General features: G+C 43.8%; 1 protein-coding gene across 2 annotated transcripts in view; it reads left to right on the plus strand.

Annotated features, from left to right (window-relative positions):
• Positions 1-26,524, plus strand: part of PANK1 (pantothenate kinase 1) — a 65,440-nt gene that overhangs the window by 17,732 nt on the left and 21,184 nt on the right. For both annotated transcript variants that reach the window (XM_062214202.1, XM_062214203.1), the window contains exon 2: positions 16,864-17,216. In XM_062214202.1, coding sequence (XP_062070186.1) covers positions 16,864-17,216 — 353 coding nt within the window. The remainder of the gene's footprint in view (positions 1-16,863; positions 17,217-26,524) is intronic.

Consider the following 26,524-nt stretch of genomic DNA (forward strand, 5'->3'; position numbering starts at 1 on the left):
CTGAATCAGAAGTGGAGCAACCAGGACTTGAACTGGTTGACCATATGGGATGCGGGCACTGCAGGCAGCAGCTTAACCTGTTACACTACAGTGCCTGCCCCATAGTTCATTGTTATCACATGTAGTTCATCTATGTTTGTCAGCTGATGGACATTTTGGTTTTTCTACTTTTTGACTATTAATACTGCTGCTATGAGCAATCATGTACAAGTTTTTGTGTGAGCATGCATTTTCATTTCTCTTGGGTACGTATATAATAGTGGAATTACTAGAGCTTATGGTAACCTTATACTTATCTTCTTGCACAACTACCAGACTACTTTTGCAAAGTGAACATTTCCACAAGTGGTGTATGAAGATGCCTATTTCTCCACATGCTCACCAGCACTTGTTTTCCATTTATTTGATTACAGTCATCCTAGTGGATTTGAAGTAGTCTTATAGTGGTTTTGATTTACATTTCCCTAATGACTAAATTGAATATCTTTCCATTTGCTTATGTGTGCCAGATTCCCTCCAGCCTTAATATCCTATGTTCTTGAACTTTGGGTAAATTAGAAATTCATATCCAATTAAATTATGTTTCTTTTTTTTTAGAAAAAAAAAGTTATTTCTTTCTTTCTTTTTTTTTTAGAAAAAAATTAGTTATTTCTTTCTTTCTTTCTTTTTTTTTTTTTAGAAAAAAATAAGTTATTTATTTACTTGAAAGGGAGAATGTCAGAGAGAGACTGAGGGACAGAGATGGAGAAAGAGAGAGAAATCTTCTACTCTCTGCTTCACTGACCAAATGACTACAACAGCTGGGGCTGGACTGTGCCAGGAACTCCATCCTGGTGTCCTGCATGGTGGCAGGGGCCCAAGCACTTGGGTCCTCATCTGCTGCCTTCTCAGGTGCGTGAGCAGGCTGCTGGAGTGGCAGCCGAGTAGCAAGGGTTCAGACCAGCGCTAATACGGGATGCCAGAGGGAGAGTGGGAAACACAGAGAAAGAGAGAGAGAGAGAGAGAGAGATCTTCCATCTGCTGGCTCACTTCCCAAATGGCTGCAATGGCCAGGGCTGGGCCAGGCTGAAGCCAGGAGCCAGGAGCTTCTTCCAGGTTTCCCACGTGGATGGCAGGGGCTCAAGCATTTCGGCCATCTTCCACTACTTTCCCAGGCTCATTAGCAGGGAGCTGTATAGAAAGTGGAGCAACTGTGACTCAAACTGGCACCCATATGGAATGCCACTGTCAGAGGTGGTGGTTTACCTCGCTAGCCACAGTGCCTGCCCCAAAGTATCGGACTTTACTTTGTAATAGTTATTGTGCTGAAGAGGGTACCCTACGTATATCTGCCATTAGTAAACACTAGAAGATTGTTTGTGTATGTATGTATTTGAGAGATGAAAGAGAGAGAGAGAGAGCGAGAGAGAGAGCGCCCATCCGTTGGTTCACTTCCTAAATGCCTGCACAGCTACAACAGGGCCAAGGCTGAAGTCAGGAGCCAGAATCTCAATGCAGGTCTCCCACAGGAGGGGCAGGAACACAATTACTTGAGCCATCACTACTGCCTCCTGGTATCTGCACTGGCAAGAAGCTGGCATCAGGAGCTGGAGCTATGAAATGAACTCAGATATTCCACTATGGAACATGGGCTTCTTAACCACTAGGCTAACTGCCTACTGCCAAATGCCTGCATACTGGCTGTGCTTAACACAATGCCTGATACTGTCTAGGAACAAAATAAGTGCCTTTTTCAACCAAGGAATAAAAGTGTGTGGTTAGCCTCAGATTGTTTGAGGTGGGGTTTTAAGACCTTGTCTTTATTTCAACTTGCATTGCCATGTGAGCAGTGGGTACATCTTTCCTCACTCCCCACCCTGCCCTACTTTTAAATATTTCCCAGGTTTGCATAGTCAGGGATGAAATAAATGAACAAAGCTGATTCCTGGTAGACTTATTTTGCTCTGGTGGTGCTACCTAGTAGTGCTAGTCTGTTTAATTAACTACTCCCTGGTATTAAATTATCATAGCATCCCTAGAGTAAGCAAGCATGCTCTGGTGGCTTATCAAGACAGAAAGCTAAACCTCTTGGCGCTTTAAACTGGGATTTGTTTAAGCAGGTAATGAGATTGCCATCTTGAGCCTCAATGCAGGGCATTAGGAAGCTGGAGAAGTCGTTCCTGGGTGGGCGCTAGGATCAACTCCGGATGCTGAAACAATCGCATTGGAGATAGTCACACAGGAACGTGGGTGTCATGTCCCTTGGCACATCTGTGCACATTCAGAACTATGGAATCTTCTTTTTAGCCCAAGGACTACACTCACATAAATATGTTTTTAAGATTTATTTAAAAGTCAGAGTTACACAGAGGGAGAGAGAGAGATCTTCCATCCACTGATTCAGTCCCCAAATGGCCGCAATGGCCAGCACTGAGCCAGGCCGAAACCAGGAGCTTCTTCCAGGTGTTCCACCTGGGTGGCAGGGCCCCAGATACTTGGGCCGTCTTCTGCTCCTTTTCCTAAGCCATTAGCAGGAAGCTGGATCAGAAGTGGAGCAGCCGGACAGAACTGGTGCCAATATGGGATGCTGGCACTGCAGGCCATGGCTTAACCTGCTATGCCACAGCGCCGGCCCCTGTATTTGTTGTTTTACTATCACATGGTTGTCTGTGTCCAGGTTAGCTTTGTGAGTCAAATCAAAGACTGCCTCTGTGACCTAAATACATGAGTCCTGCAGCCAGAGCTAGCTTCTTGATGGAGGAATATATGCTTGCCTTTAAAATGCCAGTCGCTGGGAGAGAAGAGCCCATGACTGGAATTTAATTGCATGTGCGGGGTTTCTAAATCACAGCCATGGGATATAGTGCATGCATGGGTAGCACCTATAACTTCCAAAGCTGTATTTAAAATGTGGAAATCATCTGTGGCACTGATATTATAAATTGTCCATAAATAATGGCATTAACAAGCAGTTAGACCTGGGCTGGGAATGGGACCATCTGCTGGGTTGAGGCCTTGGGTTGCCCTCAGCTGTCAGCCTCAGAGTTCTACCCTTGCAGTTTCACTCCAGGGAAGCTCATTCAAACTCTGGTTTCTCACCTTTAAAACACAGTCACTGTTTTCAGAGCTCATGTGGATTCAATTAGAATAGTGGTTTTGAACTTGACCAGCGAGATTGCAGGGGCCCCACTCCAGTCCTCTGGAATCACAATCTCCAGGAAGTGGCCTGGGAGTTTGTCTTTTTAACAGGTGCCCTAGGTGGTTTTATGATTTTATTCTTAGTCAGTTTGGGAGACTGTGTGGTTGAATGTGGAGTCATTTTTTAAAATATGTATAATAAAGTTTTGACTTTTAAATTGAGTTGCTCTAAATGTGATTGTCAACAAATCATAGACTTAGGTCAAACTGCAAATAAGGTAGTTTCTGGTAGGGTGTCATCTCATTTCTACCCTGAGGTTGTGTGTGGAACAAAATGTAAAGAGGCTAAATTTTCATGAGCCCCAGGCACTTGTGCCTTTGGGAACTCCCTCCACAAAAAAAAAAAAAAAAAAAAAAAAAGTAAGAATTATAGTTTATGACTGTGTTTGCTGTAAAGACAGATGTATTAATACTACTTACTACTCCATTTTCTTAGGCCAAATATTTCATATGTTTTCTCCTGATTTGAAAAGAAATTGAAATGTTTTCTTGGGTGCCTGAAAGCAGGCACTGTTCCAGTTGTGCCTAACAGATAAGGTGACCCTGAGTGGCAAAGATGGTGAAATCCACGTGGCTGTTGTGAACATGCTTCTAGTGGCCTCAGAACTTCTGCAAGGACTCCTCGCTGTTCTCTTTTTCCCTGCTTGCCATTGGGAATATGATGAGCCATTTTGTTCCTCTCCTTGTCTAGTGCGAGGGGGAAAGCTGATAGGAATTTGGGGCTGTGCCAGGAGGAGGATTTCTGTCACACTGGACTGTGTGGCCAATGAAAAAATGCCTCTGCCACCTTACATGTGCAGGAACTGCCAAGCTGAACCTATGACTTTCACACTGACTATCGGGTAAGTGGGTGCTGTGGCTTGGATATGTTTTGTTTCCAAAAAACTCATGTTGAAATTCCCAATGTGCCAGTGTTGGGAGGTAGGGCCTTTGTAAGACAACTAGGTCACAGGGAGCTGCCCTCATGAATGGATTAATGTCCTTGAGAGCCTCCCTCGGGACTGAATTAGTTCTCGTGGGAATGGATTAGTTTTGAGAGAAGCAGGTTGGTATAAAAGCAGTTTAGCAAATCCTCTTGGTCTCTCAAACAACTACTCCTTCTGCATGTCCCCTCTTCCCCTTTCTGCTTCTCTGCCATGTGGTACAGTGTGAGGCCCTCAACAGAAGCCAGGCAAATTCCGACACCATGGCCTTGCACTTATCTGCCTGCAGGACTGTTGGCCAAAACAGACTTTTTTTTAATTTAACATTATCCAGCTTTAGGTATCTTCTTATAGCAACAGAAAAAGGACTAAGACATTGAATGAATCAGGCCTCTTCCCACCCTAAATTGGTGCCTCCAGGAACACTTATGGTGTCAAGTGTTTAACTATGAACAACTTTGCTCTTGGCTGTCAGGCCCTCCCTGCCATTCTTGATGGCTTGTGTCAAATGGGTTTTGGTAAGAGGCTTGATATGGGTAGATAGAGTAGGGTGTTGCATGAGAAGAGAAGGAACTATTGAGTTAAGGAATGAAGGCCTACTGTTTTCCATGAGCAGACTGCAGATAATGCTATCTGTTTGTTGAAACAAAGTTAAAACAATTTCTTTTGTCTCGCATCTTTGCAGAGGTTCTTACCAGAGAATTTTGAAAAAACTGATCATGAAGTTTAAATGTGTTGATCGTAAAAAAAACCAAAAAAACAAAAAACTGCAAAGTGTCAGAAAGCCAAAAAAATAAAATAAATCATCCCAGTCCACAACCCAAAGACAGCAGCTGTTACCACTTTGGTCTGAAGTTATTAGTCTATTTTCTTGTGTGCGAACAACCATGAAATTTTTAGACAAAATTATAATCATATGGGGGCTGGCGCTGTGGCACAGCGGGTTAACACCCTGGCCTGAAGTGCCGGTATCCCATATGGGCACCGGTTCGAGTCCCAGCTGCTCCTCTTCCGATCCAGCTCTCTGCTATGGCCTGAGAAAGCCTTCTCTCTCTCTGCCTCTCCTCTCTCTGTGTAACTCTGAATAAAGTTACTAAAAAAAAAAAAAAAAAAAAAAAATTATAATCATATGAAATGTATATATTATGTTGCACTGTGATAGTCACTACCCTTTTCACTTGTAAGATGGGCATTTTTCTTGTCTCAATAATACTGTCCCACAAAGTGGTTCAGTGGTGGTGTGTTGTTCCTTTGTATTAATGCATAATAGTTTGTTTAACCAGTTCTGTTGTTGGACAATAAATAGTTTTCTGATTTTCATAAATAAGACCTCAATTTTTTATAAGCTGAAGTTTTGGATGCATGCATAATTATTTATGTAGGATGAAGTTGAGCCAGTGTATCAAAGTGTATAGGATCTTGAGCTTTTGCATATATATTTTCAAATAGCCCTATGGGAAGGTTGTACCCGTTTACATTCCCATTGTTAGGGAGTGCTTGTTCCCTTGCCAACCCTGGGGATTATCGTGTGACTAAAGTTCATACTAAGGAAACCTGGTGTGCATTAATTTTAAAGAAACTGTGACTCAAGTTCCTTTACAGAGACTATTTAATGTTTAACAGATTGCCTCATGTGCAATAATTATGGGTTTCTTTACAATGTTACAGAAACCCTTTCATTAAATTTTACATTTACCACTTTCTTTAAGGTCCTTAAATAGGTCTCAGGCTTTCAACTCTGTTTTATGCTATTACGAGTTTGGCTTTGGAGGCCTTTGTGTGTATTTAGGATGTGAGAACTAGACAGAATTTTAATAAAGGTGAACATACCTCCATTTACAGATTAATAAAAGACTCAAGTAAGAAAGTTGCCCCCACAGGTTCTACTTTTTGGAACCCTTTGGACTACAAGTGACAAACAACTCAGACTGCAGAAATAGAGAATTTATTGGCTCATGAACCTGGAAATGGGCTCTGTTACCCACAGTGAGTGACCTTGGACAGTTCCTTGATCTTTCTGAATCTCAGTTTTTGTATTGGTAAACAGAGTGCTGGACTCCAGGAGGGGAGGCTCCTCTGCCTCTTTCAGTTAGATGTTTGTGTGCATATATTAGCAAAGAATTACATTATACTTGCAACAAGATTAACACATTGTGAAAGGAAGGCTAGTCCTCCAAGATAGGAAATTTTTTAAGAAATACAATTCTGTTACACATCTGAATCCCAAGTTAGCAAAGTTTTCTTTTTAACTTGTAGAGGTCCTTATGCAACTTGAATGTAATTAGTATTTACTTAGAGTAAAAATGTCTTTGAAATGCTTCAGAAATCTTTTTTGTTTTGAGTGCACCATTCTCAAACATCTTTTCTACCCATTGGTTTGCTTAACAGATCTTCACAAATAGTAGACAAAGAAATATCAGTCCTGTGACTCCCAGTTCACAATTATTACAACCAATTCCTGTGGATGGCCCCTTGGGGGAAGTGATCCTGTCCATGGCAGCAGCTGGTTTACTGAGTGAGACCCATATCCAAAGGAACTGATCTTGAGCACGGAGATCCCTAATTTATGTCCAGACATAAATTCAGGAACTTGCTGCTCAGGAACACTTGTGCCTTGCCATGAGTGTTTATTAACGCTCTGTGACTGGTATAGGGAAATTCAGATTTTACACTTATTTCTCTACACTGTGAAAGCAAATGGAAGTCGATTTTCTCATGTCAGTCTGCCTTAACTTTGTTAAATGTTTTTTTTTTTTTTGACTGTGAGGAATCCTTTTTCTGTTTTCTTCCCTCTTCGCCTTTGCTAAATTATGCATGCTATTTGGAGTTCAGTGTATTCTCTTGAAATGTACTTCAGGAGGCTTAAATGTCCCTCAGAGACTATTCTGGTATTCTGAAAAGGTCTTTAAGAAACAAGCTTTGTTTTAAAGTCACCAATGACCAAAAAAGTTTTAAAACATTTTTTGCCACAATGCTTGGAATTCATTTCATTTTAACTGCTTCCAGATTGACAGTCTTGGTTGGCTTTTGGAGTTTTTAAACAGAAATAAATATAACAAGACTTGCATACCTTTTTATTAATACTTTGCTACCATATCTATGGAATGGGAGTCCCTTATCTGGTTCTACTGGAGAAAGAGTTTTCCAGGGAGACACCGGGCAAAGATTTTGACATAGGGTGTGTTGGCCAGAAGAGGCAAGTTTATCCTGCAGTAACAACTCAAATCTCAGCGGCTTAAAGCAGCAATGGCTTATTCCTCACAGGACACAGCCATTGAGGGGTGGCCAAGAACTAACTCCTACTGATTCATCTTTCCTCTGAGGCCCAGATGACAGAGCAATCATTATCTTCAATTCTCCTAGTGTTGGTAACAGAAAAAGAGGCCTGAAGGTTCTTATACCAACTGGAAGGGCTCTTGTCTGCAAGTGCCATACACCATTTCCTTTCACAACTCACCAGCCAGATTAGGAACCTTGCCCAGCACAATTATAAAACAGCCAGGATTGCAGTCTGACCCCGTGGGACTGGAGGAAGAGATCAGAAATATTTGGCCAGCAGTGCTAGCAACAATCACAATTTGCTCCTTGGCTCACTCCCCCTCTTGCAGGTGAAATACACTCATGCATTCCTCCAAGGGGACTTCCCAAGGTTCCACCCAGCCGCCGGATCTGGATGATGCCTAAATTAAGCTGTACATTAGGCGATGATACAGAGTCATATATATCTGTATCAACTCTAGAGTTGGTTCCTCTGTGTCTAGAGACTTTGGAAGTAAAAACAGCAAGTCATCTGCTCTTCACCACCCCCATGTCCCCATTAAACAGGTTTGCCAATGGTGAAACAAAGATTGGGAAGCTCAGTATATGCTACCATTTGAAAAAGAGGTGAATAGACATGGGTAGTAACTGGTTGTCAGCCATCTTAAAATGCCAGAGCAATTCCAAGGGCCTTTGGGCTTCCTGCCTGGCCAGAGAATGTTCTGGGAACTGATTCCTCTTGCTGAGAGGACCCCCTTCTCCCTCCACAGCCCATCGTTCTCTTCAGACCTCGACTCCAGTGCTCAGGGAGAACCCCTCCTTTTCCAGTAGCTCCCACCATCGTATCTGTTAAGTAAAAATTACAAGAAGGCGTTGTTTCGGCCAAGGTTCCTCCACTAGGCTGACTAGGCTAAATACCAAAATGGAGTCCCTCACCTGCATATCACCAGGCTGAATCTAAGCTGCTTATCTGACCTTGCTGAAAGTGAGGATTAGACAGAAAACTCCCAATTTCCCAAGCAGGTCAGGTGCAGTGGCCAAGAGAATGACGGTCCCTCTCATTTAACCCTTAGACCCACAAACTGGTAACCGGAAGTTAACTCATCTTATGTTGACCAATCGTGTTTTCCCCCCTATCGTTCTTTCTCCCTGTAACTTTGAAATGACCAACCCACTTTTTGTTCTTTTGTTTCTCCTTTTTTCAGATGTTCTCCTTCCTTTTTCTTTTTTTTTTTTTTTATTTGACAGAGTTATAGACAGTGAGAGAGAGAGAGAGAGAGAGAGAGAGACAGAGAGAAAGGTCTTCCTACCGTGGGTTCACCCACCAAATGGCCGCTACAGCCAGAGCTGCACGGATCCGAAGCCAGGAGCCAGGTGCTGCTTCCTGGTCTCCCATGTGGGTGCAGGGGCCCAAGTACTTGGGCCATCCTCCACTGCCCTCCCGGGCCACAGCAGAGAACTGGACTGGAAGAGGGGCAGCCGGGACTAGAACCCAGTGCCCACATGGGATGCCGTTGCTGCAGGTGGAGGATTAACCAAGTGATCCACAGCGCTGGCCCCCAGATGTTGTCCTGTAAAGCCAACCTCCTCTGCTATGCTGATTGCACCATTTATTCTGTTTTATGCAATGAAGTGCTGCCTGATTCTAGAACGGAAAATAAAGTCAGTTGAGTTTGCTTAATGAAATTGTGATTTTTGTCCTGTGCCACATCTAACGTGAGCACCACCACAAAACGTGTCCCCCCTCAGGGGCCCAGCTCTGTCAGCTGCTTCCCAACTATAGAGTGTAGGATCTCAAGAGTTCTTTTAGGTCTTGAACAGTTTTCCCAGCCATGATAGGTCCAGGCTCATGGGCTCTGTGGCAGTACAACTTTCTCACAAAGGAACGAGTGTCTTATTTATTTGATTCCAGTCAATTTCCATGTGCCAACAGTCATGCCCTCATATCTTTCCCAGGCACTGTGTTTGTTGTGTGTCAAGGTGGTTCTGCTTCCATGTCTTTTTTTATTGACCCAACACATCTTGAACTGGTCTGGCTTTGCTGGAAAGCCACGCCTTTAGTTTCTTCCTCCCTGTGCTTCTCTGAATGAAATAATTAACTGAATCCTTCACTTGGAGACATCTAAACCCTTCCAGGGTGTTGACAGTGGATGTGATAGCCATTCTAGTCATTTGAGAATGAAAGTGCTAAGAATCCGGTGCTAAGTGCTAATTGGGCTTTCTCAGTTTTTATTTTTTACCTGTTGGGAAAGAGTGGTTAGTTTTTCAAATCTTGAAAGTCCAACTGTGTGGACTGTATTCACTTTGCTTTCTGTTTGTATATCAGTCAATTATTTTCCAAGCTCATTTCTTTCTTTCCTTTTTTTTTTTTTTTTTTTGTTATACATTTGAAAATGCAGCCACTAGTGATGAATAAAAAAGCCCACACAGGCTACTAACATGTGTCTTTCAAACTTTAACTAGATTTGCTAATTCTTTAGATATATTGTCTGCCTTCCAACTTATCATACATAATCTTTTTTTTTTTTTTTTTTTTTTTTTTGACAGGCAGAGTGGATAGTGAGAGAGAGAGACAGAGAGAAAGGTCTTCCTTTTTGCCGCTGGTTCACCCTCCACTGGCCACTGCGGCCAGCACATCTCACTGATCCGAAGCCAGGAGCCAGGTGCCTCTCCTGGTCTCCCTTGTGGGTGCAGGGCCCAAGCACTTGGGCCATCCTCCACTGCCTTCCCGGGCCATAGCAGAGAGCTGGCCTGGAAGAGGGGCAACCGGGATAGAATCTGGCGCCCCGACCAGGACTAGAACCGGGTGTGCCGGCGCCGCAAGGTGGAGGATTAGCCTGTTAAGCCACGACGCTGGCCTTATCATACATAATCTTTTAAAAAAAATTTTTTTTAATTATTTGAGAGGTAAAGTTACAGACACAGAGAGGGTGAGACAGAGAAATGTCTTCCATCCACTGATTCACTCCCCAAATGACTAGGATGGCTGGAGCTGGGCCAATCTGAAGCCAGGAGCCAGGAACTTCCTCCCGGTCTCTCACATGTATGCAGGGGCCCAAGAACTTGGTGTTATGTATTTCTGTTAGGCCATCACAAAACACACCGAACACCAGAGTAAGGGAAAGGGTTCATTGGGGAAAACCCAGCAGACTGGAGGGAAGGGGCGAAGAGGGAAAGGGAGAGTAAGAGAGAAAGAGGAGAGAGGGGAGTGAAAGAGAAGAGGATGCTAGAGAGAGTGAGCAGGAGAGGAGAAGCCAAGAGAGCCCTGTGTTCAGGAACTGGCTCTTTTAAAACTTTGCCCAAGGGCAGGCAGGGAAGCAGGAGTATCGAATCCCATTAGGATGGGGGTGGAGCTTGACAACAGTGGTTGGGGCATGTGGCCACCTGGCTTTCAGCAATGGTGGTGGTGGGGGGTGGGGGTAGGGCCTAGGATGTAAATCAGGGTGTAGATCATACCATAGATAAAACTGCACCAGTTTCCTACCACTTCGGCCATCTTCTGCTGCTTTCCCAGGTCATAGCAGAGAGCTGGATTAGAAGAAGAGAAGCAGTTGGGACACAAACGGGTACCCACATGGGATGCCGTTGTCTCTAGCGGAGGGTTAGCCTACTATGCCAGGGCTCTGGCCCCATACGTAATCACGCTAGTAAATTCTTTGCCAGTCTCCAAATTCCGTTTCCTCTCTCCTGGCTGCCAGGCCTCTAAGCCGTTGCCTCATGTTGGGTGGTGAAAGCAGTGTTCCACTTCGGTAGACTTTAGTAGCAGTCATAGGGCCAGGTTCTGTTGCAGTGACAGACAACACCCAAAGCTCAGTGGCTTAAAAGAACAAAGGTTTATTATTTGTACTGTCAAAGGACAAAATTACAACAATTCAGTTTAAGATTTTCCTTGGCTTTACTTTTAATTCTAGATTCGGGCAACATTTCATTCCACAAAATTGAGTCATTGTTGCAATGGGCTGATAAAATGGGTTGGCTTTATAGACAGAACAGGGCTTGAAGACAGCAGAAATAAAAGAATAAAAAGTGGAACTCTACAGAGTTCCTTGTAAAGTGATGACGGGGAGACAGAACAATAGAAAAATAATAGATCAGTTAATTCAGGTTATTTTAGGTTACTCCTTCTGTTTAAGGATTAAGGCAGAGAACTTCATTGTCATGCCAATTGAAACTGGCCTGTTTGGGCAATTTGGTTGTTATCTCTCTAATCCTGGTTTCTCAGAAGTCCAGATAAACAGCTTAGTTTCACCTTGATGCCATGAGACTTTTGCATAAGTGATTCCATTTTGCCTTTTAGACTGTGGTCTTCTGGGACCCAGTGCAGTAGCTTAGTCCAAAACAATGGTCTCCTGTAATGTTTATTTAACATTTGTTTGCAAAATTCTTCTTGTATAATTTGAACCTAGTCTCCTAATGAACATTAGTAGTAAATACTCCAGAAATTTTTTAAATGACATTTAGTTTAAGAAGGAGTAAGGGGTGAAGGCAACCATTCTGTATCTAGAACCAATATCGCTTTGCTGGCAATCAGACAGGCTCATTTTCTCAGCAGATCAGCTGAATTTATCAAAGCATCTTGATGTCTTGGATTAAAGCAAAACATGGGTTGTAGATACAGCTGCACAGGGATGTCCTTCCTTCCCTGTCTCTTGTCTCACTCTTGACTGTGTTTGGGGCGCTTACGGTCATGCAGATCTTGATGTCAAGAAGATATATGAAGCCATGTATTTTACATATGACAGTGTCCTGGTAAACATTAAAATGTGAATAGAAGAACATGACATTTTTCATGAAGGTAAACACAGCAAATAGAAACAATCTATGTTGCCACTTAAACTGACACAGTAATTCCAATCCTTCTTCCCTTTGGTCTTAACCCGAACTGCTGGTAGAACATATAACTGGATTTTCCAGGCTGTGCTCTTCTCCCTGCTGTTTTGTTGAGTTGCCAACAAAAGCTTTGAAATGCCTCAAACTGAGGAGGTGAAGGAGGAAGAAGAAACCAGGTTCCCAAATAACTAACATAGTTAGATGTCCCCTGGAGCCTTTTCCGTCAGTGAGACTTCGGTTGCTCATACTTAGCCATATCCAACTCCAATGAAACGATGTCGGGCTCATCTTCCCAAAGGTCTGGTAAAAACTGTGGTTGGTTGAATGCTAGTTTCTGATTCAGAACTAGATTATTCATTTTCTGGGTTTTTTACACAGCTCATTCTATCCATGCTATGCTGAGATACTACCTATTTTTCATTATTGCTGAATTCATTTCTTTTTAAAAAATAATTTCTGCATGTACTGAAGTTCTAAGTGTAGAATCTTTTCCATTGTCTTCTCCTGGATCTCTAGCCTCCACCCATACAACCTGCAACCCTGCCACCCCATCAATATTAACCACCTGGAGGGTGGGCCCCTCTGCTTCAGGCTCACATACTCCTTAGCATAGGGATTGTCCCTCTCTCCTCCCTTTTCTTTTCAGCCTCCTCCCCTTTCCTTAGCATTTCCTTCTTTCCTCCCCTCCTGTTTTTATGTTTTTTTCAAATGCACTGGGATAAAAAAATTATTTGTACTTCTAGACATCTCTTACTTTTCTTATTCATAGAAAATTGGGAAACTATTGAGTCACCTGTCGGTCATTCTTGTTCTTAATGATGTATTTATTTTTTTGAAAGTCAGAGTTAGAGAGAGAAAGAGAGAGCGAGAGCGAGAGAGAGAGAGAGAGAGAGAGAGAAATATCTTCCATCCCCAACCCCTGGTTCACTCCTCAGATGGCTGCAACAGCCAGGGCTAGGCCAGGCCGATACCAGGAGCCAGAAGCTCCCATGTGGGTGACAGGGGCCCAATCACTTGGGCCATCTTCCACTGCTTTTCCCAGGCCATAAGCAGAGAACTGGATTGGAAGTGGAGCAGCTGGGACATGAACTGGCACCCATTTGGGATGCTGGCGCCACGGGTGGTAGCTTTACCCTCTACATCATAGTACTGGCCTCCTTCACCTGTCATTCTTTTCAGTTGCTGCCTGATATTCCACTGTTTGGGAGTTATACACTCTATTGAACAATTTCTCTGTCAAAGGGCAATTGTTTTTAGTTTTATAGGCAATTTTTAAAAAAAATTTATTTATTTATTTATTTGAAAAGAGGTCTTCCATCTACTGTTTCACTCCCCAAATGGCCACAGTGGCCAGAGCTGGGCCAATCTGAGGCCAGGAGCCTGGAGCTTCTAAATCTCCCAGGGGTGCAGGGGCCCAGGCACTTGGGCCATCTTTACTGCTTTCCCAGGAGCATTAGCAGGGAGCTGGATTGGAAGTGGAGCAGCCAGGACTTGAACTGGTACCCACATGGGATGCTGGCACTATAGGTGGTGGCTTTACCTGCTGTGCCACAGCACTACTTCTATAAGCAATTTTTATAGTTTGTTTTGTTTTTGCTTGTTTGTTTTTAATTTGATTACTCTAAAGGGTGCTGCAATGAATATTTTTATATCTGCTCTTAAATGCTTATGCTTTTAAAAATATGGCCCAGGAGAGGAATTAGCTACTTGTATACTTTTCATCTTAATAGATGTTGCTAGAACCTTTCCAAAATGGTTCTCCTACCAATGTTCCAGAATATTCTTCCCCCAGTTTCTCTTGTAGTTGATATATTCTCTATCCTGGGAAGAATGGATTATAATTACAATGCTAGTTGCATAGCCTAAGCACCAGTTTCCATGTAATAATACATTTTGCATCAGCTTAAAACTCCAACAAAAAAACGATCAGCCATTATGTTTTGGGGTGCTTGTGATTTGTCTTTTGTATTTCTTAAAGAATTCATTGAAAGTTGATAGTGCAGAGAGAACTGGAGACCATTGGGATGCAATGCATTCCTGTCACAGAAAGGGAAATTAAGCCCCAGAGAGGTGGAGGAATTTACGGTAGCTGGTTGTTGGCTGCTGCTCCTAGGAGCAGTTGTTCTGAATCCTAATTTAGGGTTTTCACCTATTACACTGTGCTGCTCCTTCACTGTGGGTCCTGATGACAATGAATGTTACAGAATGAGCCACCAAACTCCGTTTGTGAGCTGAAAAGACTAATGGTAATAACTGTGTCAGTTTTCTGTTATCTCTTATTAGGACAGGCAAGTTCCCAACCTATACTAGACTGTGCGGGATTTGCTTTGTAAACTTCTGCAAAGATACTAGGACATTTGTTAACCCAATCTTGTCAATGGAATTTGTGGCTGTTAATCTTTTGGTGGCTTGGAATTTAATTTTCCTCTAATGTTACTGGAGCAGCTGGTGAGGAATAGGGAAGATTTTGTTTGAGGGATAGTCTCCAGCCACACATTTTCCTTAACCCCCCTCCGTAGGAAGCTTAGTAGAGGTTCCTTGAAAGAACTTTTATAGGTCATACTTAGATTTCTGACAATGTAATATGCACACTTTGACAACTGTACTCCGTACACATGGATAGGTATGATATAAATAATTTTACAGGTGTACTATGAACACTTTGACAAATATTCTTTTTTTTTTTTTTTAATTTTTGACAGGCAGAGTGGACAGTGAGAGAGAGACAGAGAGAAAGGTCTTCCTTTTGCTGTTGGTTCACCCTCCAATGGCCGCCGCGGTAGCGCGCTGCGGCCGGCGCACCGCGCTGTTCCAATGGCAGGAGCCAGGTGCTTATCCTGGTCTCCCATGGGGTGCAGAGCCCAAACACTTGGGCCATCCTCCACTGCACTCTCTGGCCACAGCAGAGAGCTGGCCTGGAAGAGGGGCAACCGGGACAGGATTGGTGCCCCGAGCGGGACTAGAACCCGGTGTGCCGGCGCCGCAAGGTGGAGGATTAGCCTGTTGAGCCACGGCGCCGGCCACTTTGACAAATATTCTATGCAGATGTCCTTTTCTCACTTTGACAAGGGCTAATATGAGTGAATCTCTAGGATGTTTAGCGAAACTTTCGGAAAGAAGCCATTTTTGCTGCCCGAGTCTTTATATTTGGTGCAAATAGTACAGTTTAAGGTTAGCCAAGTGGATTCTGCTGAGGGAGATGACAAGGGAGATCCCAGCAATTGGGTTCCCGTTTGAGTCTGCAGAGTATTTGACACTATAGCATGAACTCTCCAGGCTGACTCTGCCTAAAGTCTGTCCAGGTGGTTCAGTCCATTCTCTTAATCACAATAAAAATAGTTGTGATGGAGTTCATTTAACCTTAGGTAAACTTAGCTTGATTCAGTGTGTACACACCCACAGGCACGCCTCTGTGCTTCAGACCTGGGCAGGAGCTTTGTTTGTTTGTGCACCTGCCTGTGGCCCTGGTCCCTCTGTTTCAGTAGTTACCCACCTGCAGGTGAGAACCACTGGATAACTTCTTAACAATACTGTTGGGGTGGGCATTTGATGTAGCAGTTCAGCTGCTGCTTTTCATACCCACATCTCATATTGGAGCGCTCAGGCTCAGGCTCAAGTCCTAGCTCTGTTCCCAATTCCACCTTCTGCTGTTGCACACCCTGGGAGGCAGCAAACGATGGCTTGAATAATTGAGTGTCTGCTATTAATGTAGCAGATCTGGATTGAGTTTCTGAATTCCAGCTTTGGCCTTCCTTAGTCCTGGCAATTGTGGACATTTATGGGGTGAGCCAGTAGACAGGAGATTTCTCTATCTCTACTTCTATCTTTCAAACAAACAAACAAGCTATTGCCTGGGCCACCTGCTTGAATTAAGTCAGAATCTGGGGGAGAAGAGACCAGAAATGGAAAGCTAAAACCTTTCCAGGTGAGCCTAACACACAGCCAGGTTGAGAACTTTTTCTAGGCAGGCAACAGGGATGGAGGAAACATCTGCTTAATGGAGAAAGAAATCAGATGTGAGGTGAACTGTTGCTTTTAGGCTTGTGCCGCAATGGGGGTTATCATCTCTACTCATCAGCTCTCACAGTGCAGTTTCTCTGCCTTTCTCCTTCCTTGAACATTGTATAGATTACAGCAGTGAACTCTTGTGTTATAGTCAGCTCGGAGAATCATAGAGAAATACTGTAGAAAGGTGCCATGTGAGTTGGAAGCCAACACACCATCTCTTGATACTCCCAGCCTAGCAGTTTCTTCTGGGATTGGAGCAGTTACATTTTTTTCTTAGTTTTGGCTAAAATTCTGATAAAATAGCTATTGAGAGCTATGACATAGGCAAAACACATATACTTTTAAATATGGGACTAGCACTCAGCTTCGGGAGATTCTGGAGCCCCAGGGAGCAGGTGGAAATGAGGCTGGCTTAGAAAACTGCAGAACCCCGTTTGTCACCTCACTCAGATTCTGAGGCAGACTCTGAACAGCTTGTGTGCAGAGCTGTGGGCACCACTTCAGTTGTGAATTTCTTTCTGCCTGTGTCTTCTTTGAGGCACATTTGAATTCAAGTCAATGGAATGTTAAGTGTACATGATATGTGCGTTTTCTTACTTACTATTCAAAAATTGAGCATTTCTTTGCAATCATGGACTTCAGCGGCATCTTTCTTTCTGTCCACTAGCGTTCCCATGGTTTGGCATGGATATCGGTGGAACTCTGGTTAAGTTGGTCTACTTTGAACCAAAGGATATTACAGCCGAAGAGGAACAAGAAGAAGTGGAAAACCTGAAGAGCATCCGGAAGTATCTGACTTCTAACACTGCTTATGGGAAAACTGGAATCCGAGACGTCCACCTGGAACTGAAAAACCTGACCATGTGTGGACGCAAAGGGAACCTGCACTTCATCCGCTTTCCCAGCTGTGCCATGCACAGGTTCATCCAGATGGGCAGCGAGAAGAACTTCTCCAGCCTTCACACCACCCTTTGTGCCACCGGGGGTGGGGCTTTCAAGTTCGAAGAGGACTTCAGAATGGTAGGTGGGGCTTGTCCTGGTTCAAACAGCAAAGCCTCTCTGTGTGCACGGTCATGGCCTCTCCTGACTACTACTGGCCTGGGGACTTTGGATGAGTCTACTCCAACTCTGGGCCTCAGTTTCCTCATCTAGGTGCAATAAAAAATAGCTTCCATGTAATAGGTGCTACACGCAGGATTGAGTGAGATAATCTGTCCCTGGCACTTTGTAGATAATGTGTCCTTGACATCCAGATGCTGTCCCTGGCACATCATCATGTTTCCGATACGTTACTGCTATGTAGTACGCTAAGGACAAAATGACACACGACTCCTTCTGAAGTATTTCAGGTAGATTTTTCTACAAACTTACCATGGAATCATGATACAGACGTATTTTATTTGTCTTTAAATTGTATGTTTTTATGGAGTCCAGTGTAAGAGCTCTGTGCAGGTACATGGTGAAGCCAGTGTTACAGATATACAGATACAGACTGAGGCCCCCAAGAAGGCTTTCTGTAAATCGTGCTAAAAACTTCTTGTGTCTACCCATTTGTTCCTCATTTGTTTTTGTTTGTTTGTTTGTTTGTTTGTTTAAGATTTAGTTAATTGTTTGAAAGGCAGAGTTACAGAGAGGCAGAGGCAGAGAGAGAGAGAGAGGTCTTCAATCCACTGGTTCACTCCCCAGATGGTTGCAGTACAAATTACTGGCATTTTGTCATGGCACTTCTATGCTCCTATGTAATCCAGTCTTGCTGTAAAATCTGTTATTGATGAATAAATTAATCTATTCCTTATTCATGGTATTTAGTAAAGCTATATGTTCAAATTTATTGATATCATCAGAAATTACAGCATTTACCTCATTGACGTTAAGTAGTTTAAACAGGAGCTGGCAACAGAATCCTTTAGCCATATTCTAAGTGAGATTGATTCTTTTCAGGCCCTTTCTCTACCTAGCAATAGACTTTGACCCACCACTTAAGTGGCCCATGAGATCTTTATCCCATCCAAGAGCTCAATGACCAAAGAGTTCTGAACTGAGAGCCTGCTATCTATGGGCACGAGAACGAAAATTGGGCCAGATGGAAAAAGCACTGAACCCGAATGCTAGTCCCATTTCTGCATTGAAAGTTCATCCATTTATTTCTTTAATTTGAAAGGCAGAGAGACATAGAGGTCTCCCATCCACTGGGTGTACATTAGCACCAAGTTGAAACTGGGAGTGGAGCTGGGACTCCAACCAGGCACTTGGATATGGGATGCAGACTTTGCCAGTTCTGTCTTAACCCCTGTGCCAAACTCTTGCCCACTGTTTCTGTACTTAAATAGCTGAGTGACTTTGGGCAAGATATGTCCCTTTTGTGGGCCTCAGTTTTATCTTCTGAAAAACAGGGGCAGTAAGGTGGCGAGAAGAGGGAGAGTTCCTAGGGTGTTAGAACCAGAAGTGACCTTGTGAGATGGGCAGGTATAGCAAGCACTCTTGTGCTACTAGGTAAAGAAACTGAAGCTTAAAGAGTGATTAAGAGACTCTGGTACCATGGTGCCTCCTAGGTAAGGGCTGCAGCTGTGGCTCAATTCTGATTCAGAAAGAAATGCTGACCCACTCCTGAACCAGAGTGCTGTGAGCTCCCCAGGTCTCTTAAGGACATGTTATGTCTTTATCTCCACTAGAAAGTCTGAATGAGAGGCCAGCATTGTGGTGGGGCAGGTAAAGCAGCTACCTGTGACACTGGCACCCCATACGGGCTCTGGCCTAAGTCCCGGCTGCTCCACTTCCCATCCAGCTCCCTGCTAATGCACCTGGGAAAGCAGCAGAAGATGGCCCGAATGCTTGGGCCCCTGCATCCATGGCCTGGCCCTGCCCTGGTTGTTGAGGCCATCTGGGGAGTGAACCAGCAGTTAGAAGACCTCTCTCTCTCTCTCTCTCTCTGTCTCTGTCTCTCTCTAACTCTGCTTTTCAAATACATAAAATAAAATAAAGGAAGGAAAGCCTGAAGTGAACCAGGTGACAGGAGATTTATGCAGTCTCCTTGGATCCCTCTTCCCTCCTCTCAGGTAACATATGTCCTGGGAGAAGGGTACCCAAGGTGTGTTGCTCCAACAAGTGACAAGAAAGGTCATAGCCTCTGTCAGGTAGGGCAGGCTCTCAGAGCCTAATGAGCAGACTGGAGCAGGGAGCCAATAGCCTGATCAAGTGGTGCCTCCATCTGTACAAGACAAACCCATGGACTGCCTTCAGTTTCCATGCTCAGTGTGGGCCAAAGTGAAGACAGAATTGAAAACCACAGTTCTCTTCCCATAATGTGTTTGACAATGTAGTGAGCAGTGTACTGGATCCTTCCAGACTGTCACTGGGATGGAAAAAGTGTTATCATCCGCTTCCCTATGCATTCACTTACTCCCTCTGCAAATCATTTATCCTGCTCCTTCTGTATGCCAAATACAGTGCAGAACAAAGCCCCTGTCCCCCTTGAGCTTATGCTCCAGTGGAAGAAGATAGTCAGTAATCAGATGAACCAGTGAATACAGAAACTATCAAAGGTAACATGTACTATGAAAAGGGAAAAAGGCAAGGCACAGAGCATGGGGAGTGATGGGAGGGTATATGTGTGCTGCGTTTAACCTTGGAGCAGGGACCCAAAGAAGTCATAGAGCAGACTGCGCAGGCCCCAGGGGAAGAGCACTGTAGGTAGACCAAAGAGGTGTCCTAAATCCAAGCTCCCCCCATGCCTTCCAGAATAGGAAATTGAAGGTCCTTGCTTAGTTGTAAAGGTTCAATGTAGACTACTGCATATATCAAACTGTTTCACAAACCATAAAGCCATGTATATGCATACCTGTAAATTCTGATTCTTTTATATTATGAAGTCACTGTTTTTGATGTAATATAAGCTTGCAGATAGAAGTTTTCAAAATCCATCTGAGCAAAAAGAGCTAAGTACAAGGTGTTCCACAGACACTGGATAGCTAGCTGTTATTATGGATTCTGTTTCCTTTTTTTATATAAGTCAATGTACTTTAAATCCTTAACATCTACTATTTGTCACCCAAGTTAGAATGTACAAGAGCTGTAGACCATAAGACAAGTATTCAATTAGACCCCTGTGTAGAACATTTTTCATTTGAACAAAGCTGATTTTGTTCTTTTACCCTTCTTACCCTCCTTCCATCCTTCCATCTGTCAAAAAGACAAAGTTAGAACAATTTAGTTTAACAATCTAAATGACTTTATTTTCAGTTATAGAATTAGGCAACACTTTGTTCCATAAAATAGAATTAGTGTTGCACTGAGGTGCCCACAGGAGGTAGGGTTTGGAGACAGAAGAGGGCTGAAAAAAGCAGAAACAAAAAAATTAAACAGTGAACTGGACATTTCAGTTACTTTGTTTGTAAGGTGGGGACTAGGAGACAGAACAGTAAATAGATAACTGATGGATTCACATCAGGTTATTTGAGGTTGCCTTTTCTGCGTAAGCTTTGAGGAAGAGGGCGGGTCAGCATCATGCCAGTTGAAGCTGGTCTCTTTGGGCAGGATATTGTTATTGCTCTAATCCTCATTTCTAGAAAGGTCAGATAAATAGCTTCGTTTCTGCTTGGTGACATGAAACGTCAGCATGTGTGAATCCACTTTGACTTTTAGCCTTGTCGTTGGGACACAGTGGAGGAGCTTAATCCAAAACAATGATCTCCTATTTTAACCCTTCCCATTCTTCCTTTTTTTTTCTTCCTTCCCTCCCTCCCTTCCTTTAACATTTTAGGATCATTGTCACAACCAGATTTCTACCTGGCAAAATTAATCTTTAAAATGAATGCTTGGGGCCAGCATGGTGGCGCACTAGGTTAATCCTCTGCCTGCAGCGCCGGCATCCCATAAGGGCGGCGGGTTCTAGTCTCGGTTGCTTCTCTTCCAGTGCAGCTCTCTGCTGTGGCCTGGGAAAGCAGTATAAGATGGCCCAAGAGTTTGGGCCCCTGCACCTACATGGGAGACCAGGAAGAAGCTCCTGGCTCCTGGCTCAGGATCGGCGTAGCTCCGGTCATGGCAGCCATTTGGGGAGTGAACCAACGGAAGGAAGGCCTCTCTCTCTGTCTGTCTCTCACTGTCTGTAACTCTACCTGTCAAATAAATAAATAAAAATCTTTAAAAAAAAAATGAATGCTTTACCAATATGGAACACAGAAGAAAAGTGTAATCTGACTTTAAACGGTCTAAGACACTGATAAAGCTGGTAAGAGATCCCACCATTTGGAAAAGTCATCCTCACGGTGTGGAATCCTGGATGTGCACCATGGCAGGCAACACTGTAGGTTTCATTTAAGTTTTCATTAATGCTCACCAGGTATACTCTGTGGGTTCTAGTGTTTTCATCCATTACCATACATCACAACTTAAGCCAGAATGTGCTCAAGAATGCAAACTATTCTTAACAGAAAATTTATGAAAAAGTCATCTTTCCTGTCCATGTTACTCTTCATTATAGTAGATACTGTGAATTTTGTTCCATCCAAGGCTAACATTAATTGGAAGTTAAAATGGCTCTTACAAGTCCTCAAGAGAGAGAGGGAAAGAGAGAGAGAGAGAGGGAGAGAGCACACAAAGCCTATCTTTTGAATAAACAGTATATAATACTAATCTTATTCAGTTGATATGAGCTGTAAGGCAAAGGAAAGAATTTCTGATTGTTTTCAAGGAATTTAGGAATTGGCCTTCTTTTTTTCAGATCTATTTATTTATTTGAAAGGCAGAGAGAGAGATCATCCACCTGTTAGTTCACTCCTCAAATAGCCACAATAGCCGGGGCTGGGCCAGGCTGAAACCAGGAGGCTCGAACTCCATCCAGGTCTTCCATATGGATGGCAAGGGCCCAAGTAGTTGGGCCATCTTCTGCTACTCTCCCAGGCTCATTAGCAGGAAGCTGATTGGAAGCAGAGCAGCCGGGACTTGAATCAGCACATGGATATAGGATGCCAGCACTGCAGGCAGCACTTAACCCTCTGTGTGACAATGACAGTCCCAGGACTGGCCTTCTGTATTCCAGAAACTCCAAGGAAACAGCCAGAAAAAGTTAGTAGTGGTGACAAATTGTCAGTAAGGGGTAAAGTAATGGTGGGTGTGTGGAATCTGTAAATCTAAGTGGATGATTCAAGAACACGTATTGTCTTGGTTGCTATTATTAATCCAGGGACTGATTTGTGACATTGCAGGAGTACTGTCACTCTCTATTTCAGTCTGGCTTGACACTTGACCACTTGTTGATGGCCCCCTTTATCAATGGGTAGGGAAGGAAAGAATCATCTTTGAGTTTTTGTTAATATTTCTTACTTATTGAACATACTTGAATTTGATTTCTTAGGTCTCCATTAGATCTCCTTAGTGAAAAGAAGAGAACTCTGGGAGTAACTGATATTCTGAATGAACCACTTTATTTATTTATTTATTTATTTATTGACAGGCAGAGTGGATAGTGAGAGAGAGACAGAGAGAAAGGTCTTCCTTTTGCCGTTGGTTCACCCTCCAATGGCCGCTGCAGCGGGCGCATCGCGCTGATCCGAAGCCAGGAGCCAGGTGCTTCTTCCGGTCTCCCATGCGGGTGCAGGGCCCAAGGACTTGGGCCATCCTCCACTGCCTTCCCGGGCCATAGCAGAGAGCTGGCCTGGAAGAGGGGCAACTGGGATAGAATCCGGCACCCCGACCGGGACTAGAACCCGGTGTGCCGGCACCACAAGGCGGAGGATTAGCCTGTTGAGCCACAGCGCCGGCTGAATGAACCACTTTAGATGCAGATAGTTCCCGGTTTAATGCAATAACCTTTTTAAAAAAACTTTTTTTTTCTTTAAGGTTTATTTGAAAAGCAGTGTTACAGAGAGAAAGGAGGAGATAGATCAAGAGAGAGAGAGAGAGAGAGACAGACAGACACAGAGGTATCTTCCATGCACTAGTTTACTCTCCAAAAGGGCACAATGGATGGGGCTGGGCCAGACCAAAGCTAGGAGTCAGGAACTTCTAGCGGATCTCCCACATGAGTGGCAGGGACCCAAGCACTTTCCCAGGCACTTTAGCAGGGAGCTGGATTGGAAATGGAGCAGCCAGGTTTCAAACTGGTGCCCATATGGGATGCAGGTGTTGCAGGCCAAGGCTTCACGCCACAAAATTGGCCCCCTGAAATAACATTTTCTGCCCCTTCCAATATGATTTATGGAGCCAGTGTCAGCAAAAGTGTAAGGCATCATAGAGATATCGATTTTATTCATTTCTGAAACACAATTTGGTGACTCATTTCTCTGCACATGAGATATGTAAGTAGTTTGGGGTGCATCCATAGACTAGAATAGGTTTATGCCATCTACCTGGAATGGTTTATATCGTAGTTGTTTTGTTCAGTTAGTTATTTTTAACAGACTGAGCTAAAGCACGTAAGAAAAGCCTCTTGCAGTTGTATCCTGACACACCTATGTTTAGGATTTGTGTATTTGCTAACATTACAGGTAACCCCTGAGTGCTCTCCAGAAATTAGAGTCTTCAGTTTGGAAATGGTGTTTTCAAATGCACTTCAACTTGAGATAGGAAGACCTGGATTATTTGATTTTTCATGGGATATAGTAATTATAACTGATGTCTATAGTACTTTACAGTTTGCAAAGCATTTTCACACAACTATTTGACTAGGTCAAACTAGGTCAGACTCTATTAGGGAGAATATGTGACTGTTGAGCACCTGTGTGGGAGACTGTGTGACTGTCAAAACCCTGTTCTGGGTTGTAATGGATTCACTCCTAGCTCTTCAGCTCCAAATACTCATACAGTACCCATCTTTCCAGCTCAGGGGTTTTCAAAGTGTAGTTCTAAGACTATCAGCATCATCTGGAATATTGCTAGAAATGCAATTAGAAACTCTACAGGTGGGACCCAGCTAAAGTCTAAGAACCTTACTATACCCATACTTCCTGGAGTGACTTTGGTACTGGGCAAACAATGTTAGCTGTTCGTAATTGTTGAAAGCTTTTTCTACTTTATGTCTTCCCCTACTTGCTAGCCTTAGGATTCATAAGTCACTTACCCATTGGCCCCATCTGTTTACAAATGGGTCACAATAGGAGCTCCCTTGTCCTATAGTGGGATCTATATAGTTTTCAATTAGCTTCCTTTATTTGCACACAGTTGGGGCAACCCTCAGTTTGTTATCTTTAAGTTTGGGGAATGGTTTAAATTTAACTTAATGACTCAGGAATGGTCAGAATTCATATTCTCTGAAAGTAGAAGGAGAGTTACCAGCAGTGGAGAGCTGACTCCAGCCCCTCCTTGCTTGAAGGAACCTGTGCTTTTCTTCTCAACTCTGCGTTGAGTGACATTGTGTTGGTAGGTTGAAACTGGCCATGGCAGGGGTGATTACACCACAGAGATTAACAAATGCTACAAATCAGAGCCTTTGCTCCCAGGAAACTGGTGGTTAATAGTCACCCACACACTTTGGTTACAAGGTTATGTTCAGATTACCTGAAGCTTCATCTACGCATTGGCTGGATCTGTTTTTGCAGATTTGTCATTTAAGTTCATCATAGACATCAGCATAATGGTGTTTCAGTCAATGAGAGACCACATGTATGAAACTGGTCCCATAAGATTATATTGCCTGGTGTTGTTGGAGCTGACTTCATTTGTCTAAGGAAACTCTACAATATTGGCACTAGAATGAAATCACTAATGACGCATTTCTCAGAATATATCCTGGTCGTTAAGATGCCGTGACTGTATATAAAATCGCCACCAATTGTTGAAGTCAGATTTAGCTCACAGATGTTTTCTAGGTCTGCAGTGAAAAACATTGTTAAATAAGCTGCTAGCATTTATTTTTAATTTTTATTTTTTTTAAGATTTTATTTATTTACTTGAGAGGTAAAGTTACAGAAAGTGAGAGGAAGAGACAGAGAAAGGTCTTCCTTCCATCGGTTCACTCCCCAAATGGCCACAACGGCCAGAGCTGTGCCAATCCGAAGCCAGGAGTCAGGAGCTTCTTCCTGGTCTCCCTTGCAGGTGCAGGGGCCCAAGAGCTTGGGCCATCTCCTACTGCTTTCCCAGGCCACAGCAGAGAGCTGGATTGGAAGAGGACTAGCCGGGACTAGAACCGGTGCCCATGGCATGCTGGCACCACAGGCAGAGGATTAACCTACTGCGCCATGGCGCCAGCTCCAGCTGATATCATTTATTTATTTATAGTTTATTATTTTTTTAAAGGTCTTCCTTCCGTTGGTTCACTCCCCAAATAGCTGCTACGGCTGGCACGCTGTGCCAATCCAAAGCCAGGAGCCAGGTGCCTCCCCCTGGTCTCCCATGCCAGTGCAGGGCCCAAGCACTTAGGCCATCCTCCACTGCCCTCCCGGGCTACAGCAGAGAGCTGGACCGGAAGAGGAACAACTGGGACTAGAACCTGGGGTGCCAGCGCCGCAGGCGGAGGATTAGCCTAGTGAGCCGCGGTGCCGGCCCCAGCTGATAGCATCTAAAAGCAAAAATATTCTATATAAAAATCTGGGTTTCTGACTTTGGAAAAATAGGATCGTCTGGCAACATGGGCTTCCTCTTACTACATGGCTTCATTGGGCTGGAAGTGAATTTTATTTTATTGAAGATTCATTTATTTATTTGACAGGCAGAATGACACAGAGAGAGAGCCAGCTAACTCTTCCATCTGCTGGTTCACTCCCCAAATGCCCGCAACTGCCACGGTTTGGCCAGCCCAAAGCCACAAGACCAGAACTCCATCTAAGCCTGTTTGAAAATGCAGGCAGCCGTGTGACCCCCTGCCTGCAGGTTGGGGAGCCTGTGCTTTTTCCAGATAGACTACTTTGAACGGAGATCTCTATCAAGGTGACTGAAACCCTTAGTCCCCTTTGTCTGGGCCTGCATGACCCCGGGCTTCTGAAATGCCCATCCCTTAGTGAGGTGTAGAGAAGAGTGTTTGCTGCTGCCACATTATCTGAAAATGATTTGAGGGGAAAGGTGAGGTTCCGATGTTCCATTTCAGATCAAAGTGGCATGTGCTCAGTCTGTTTGCCTTCACAGGTTTTTCTGTCTGGTGTAGTTCCAGGACATCCAGCTGGACAGACTGTGTCTCTGTCCGTGTCTGTGAGGTTGGCTCTTGGCTTGACTGTAAATGTTGTTGATGAACCTCTGATTAATTTTTAAACAGGTTGACCTTTGGTCTCAGGACTGACTGATTACTACTTTTCAGGGGCTAGCATTGTGGTGTATCAGGTGAAGCCTCTGCCTGCAATGCCAACATCCCATATGGTTGCCAGTTCAAGACCCGGCTGCTCCATTTCCAGTCCTGCTCC

This window comes from Lepus europaeus, chromosome 17 (genome assembly GCF_033115175.1).
Source record: "Lepus europaeus isolate LE1 chromosome 17, mLepTim1.pri, whole genome shotgun sequence".
Taxonomy (NCBI): domain Eukaryota; kingdom Metazoa; phylum Chordata; class Mammalia; order Lagomorpha; family Leporidae; genus Lepus; species Lepus europaeus.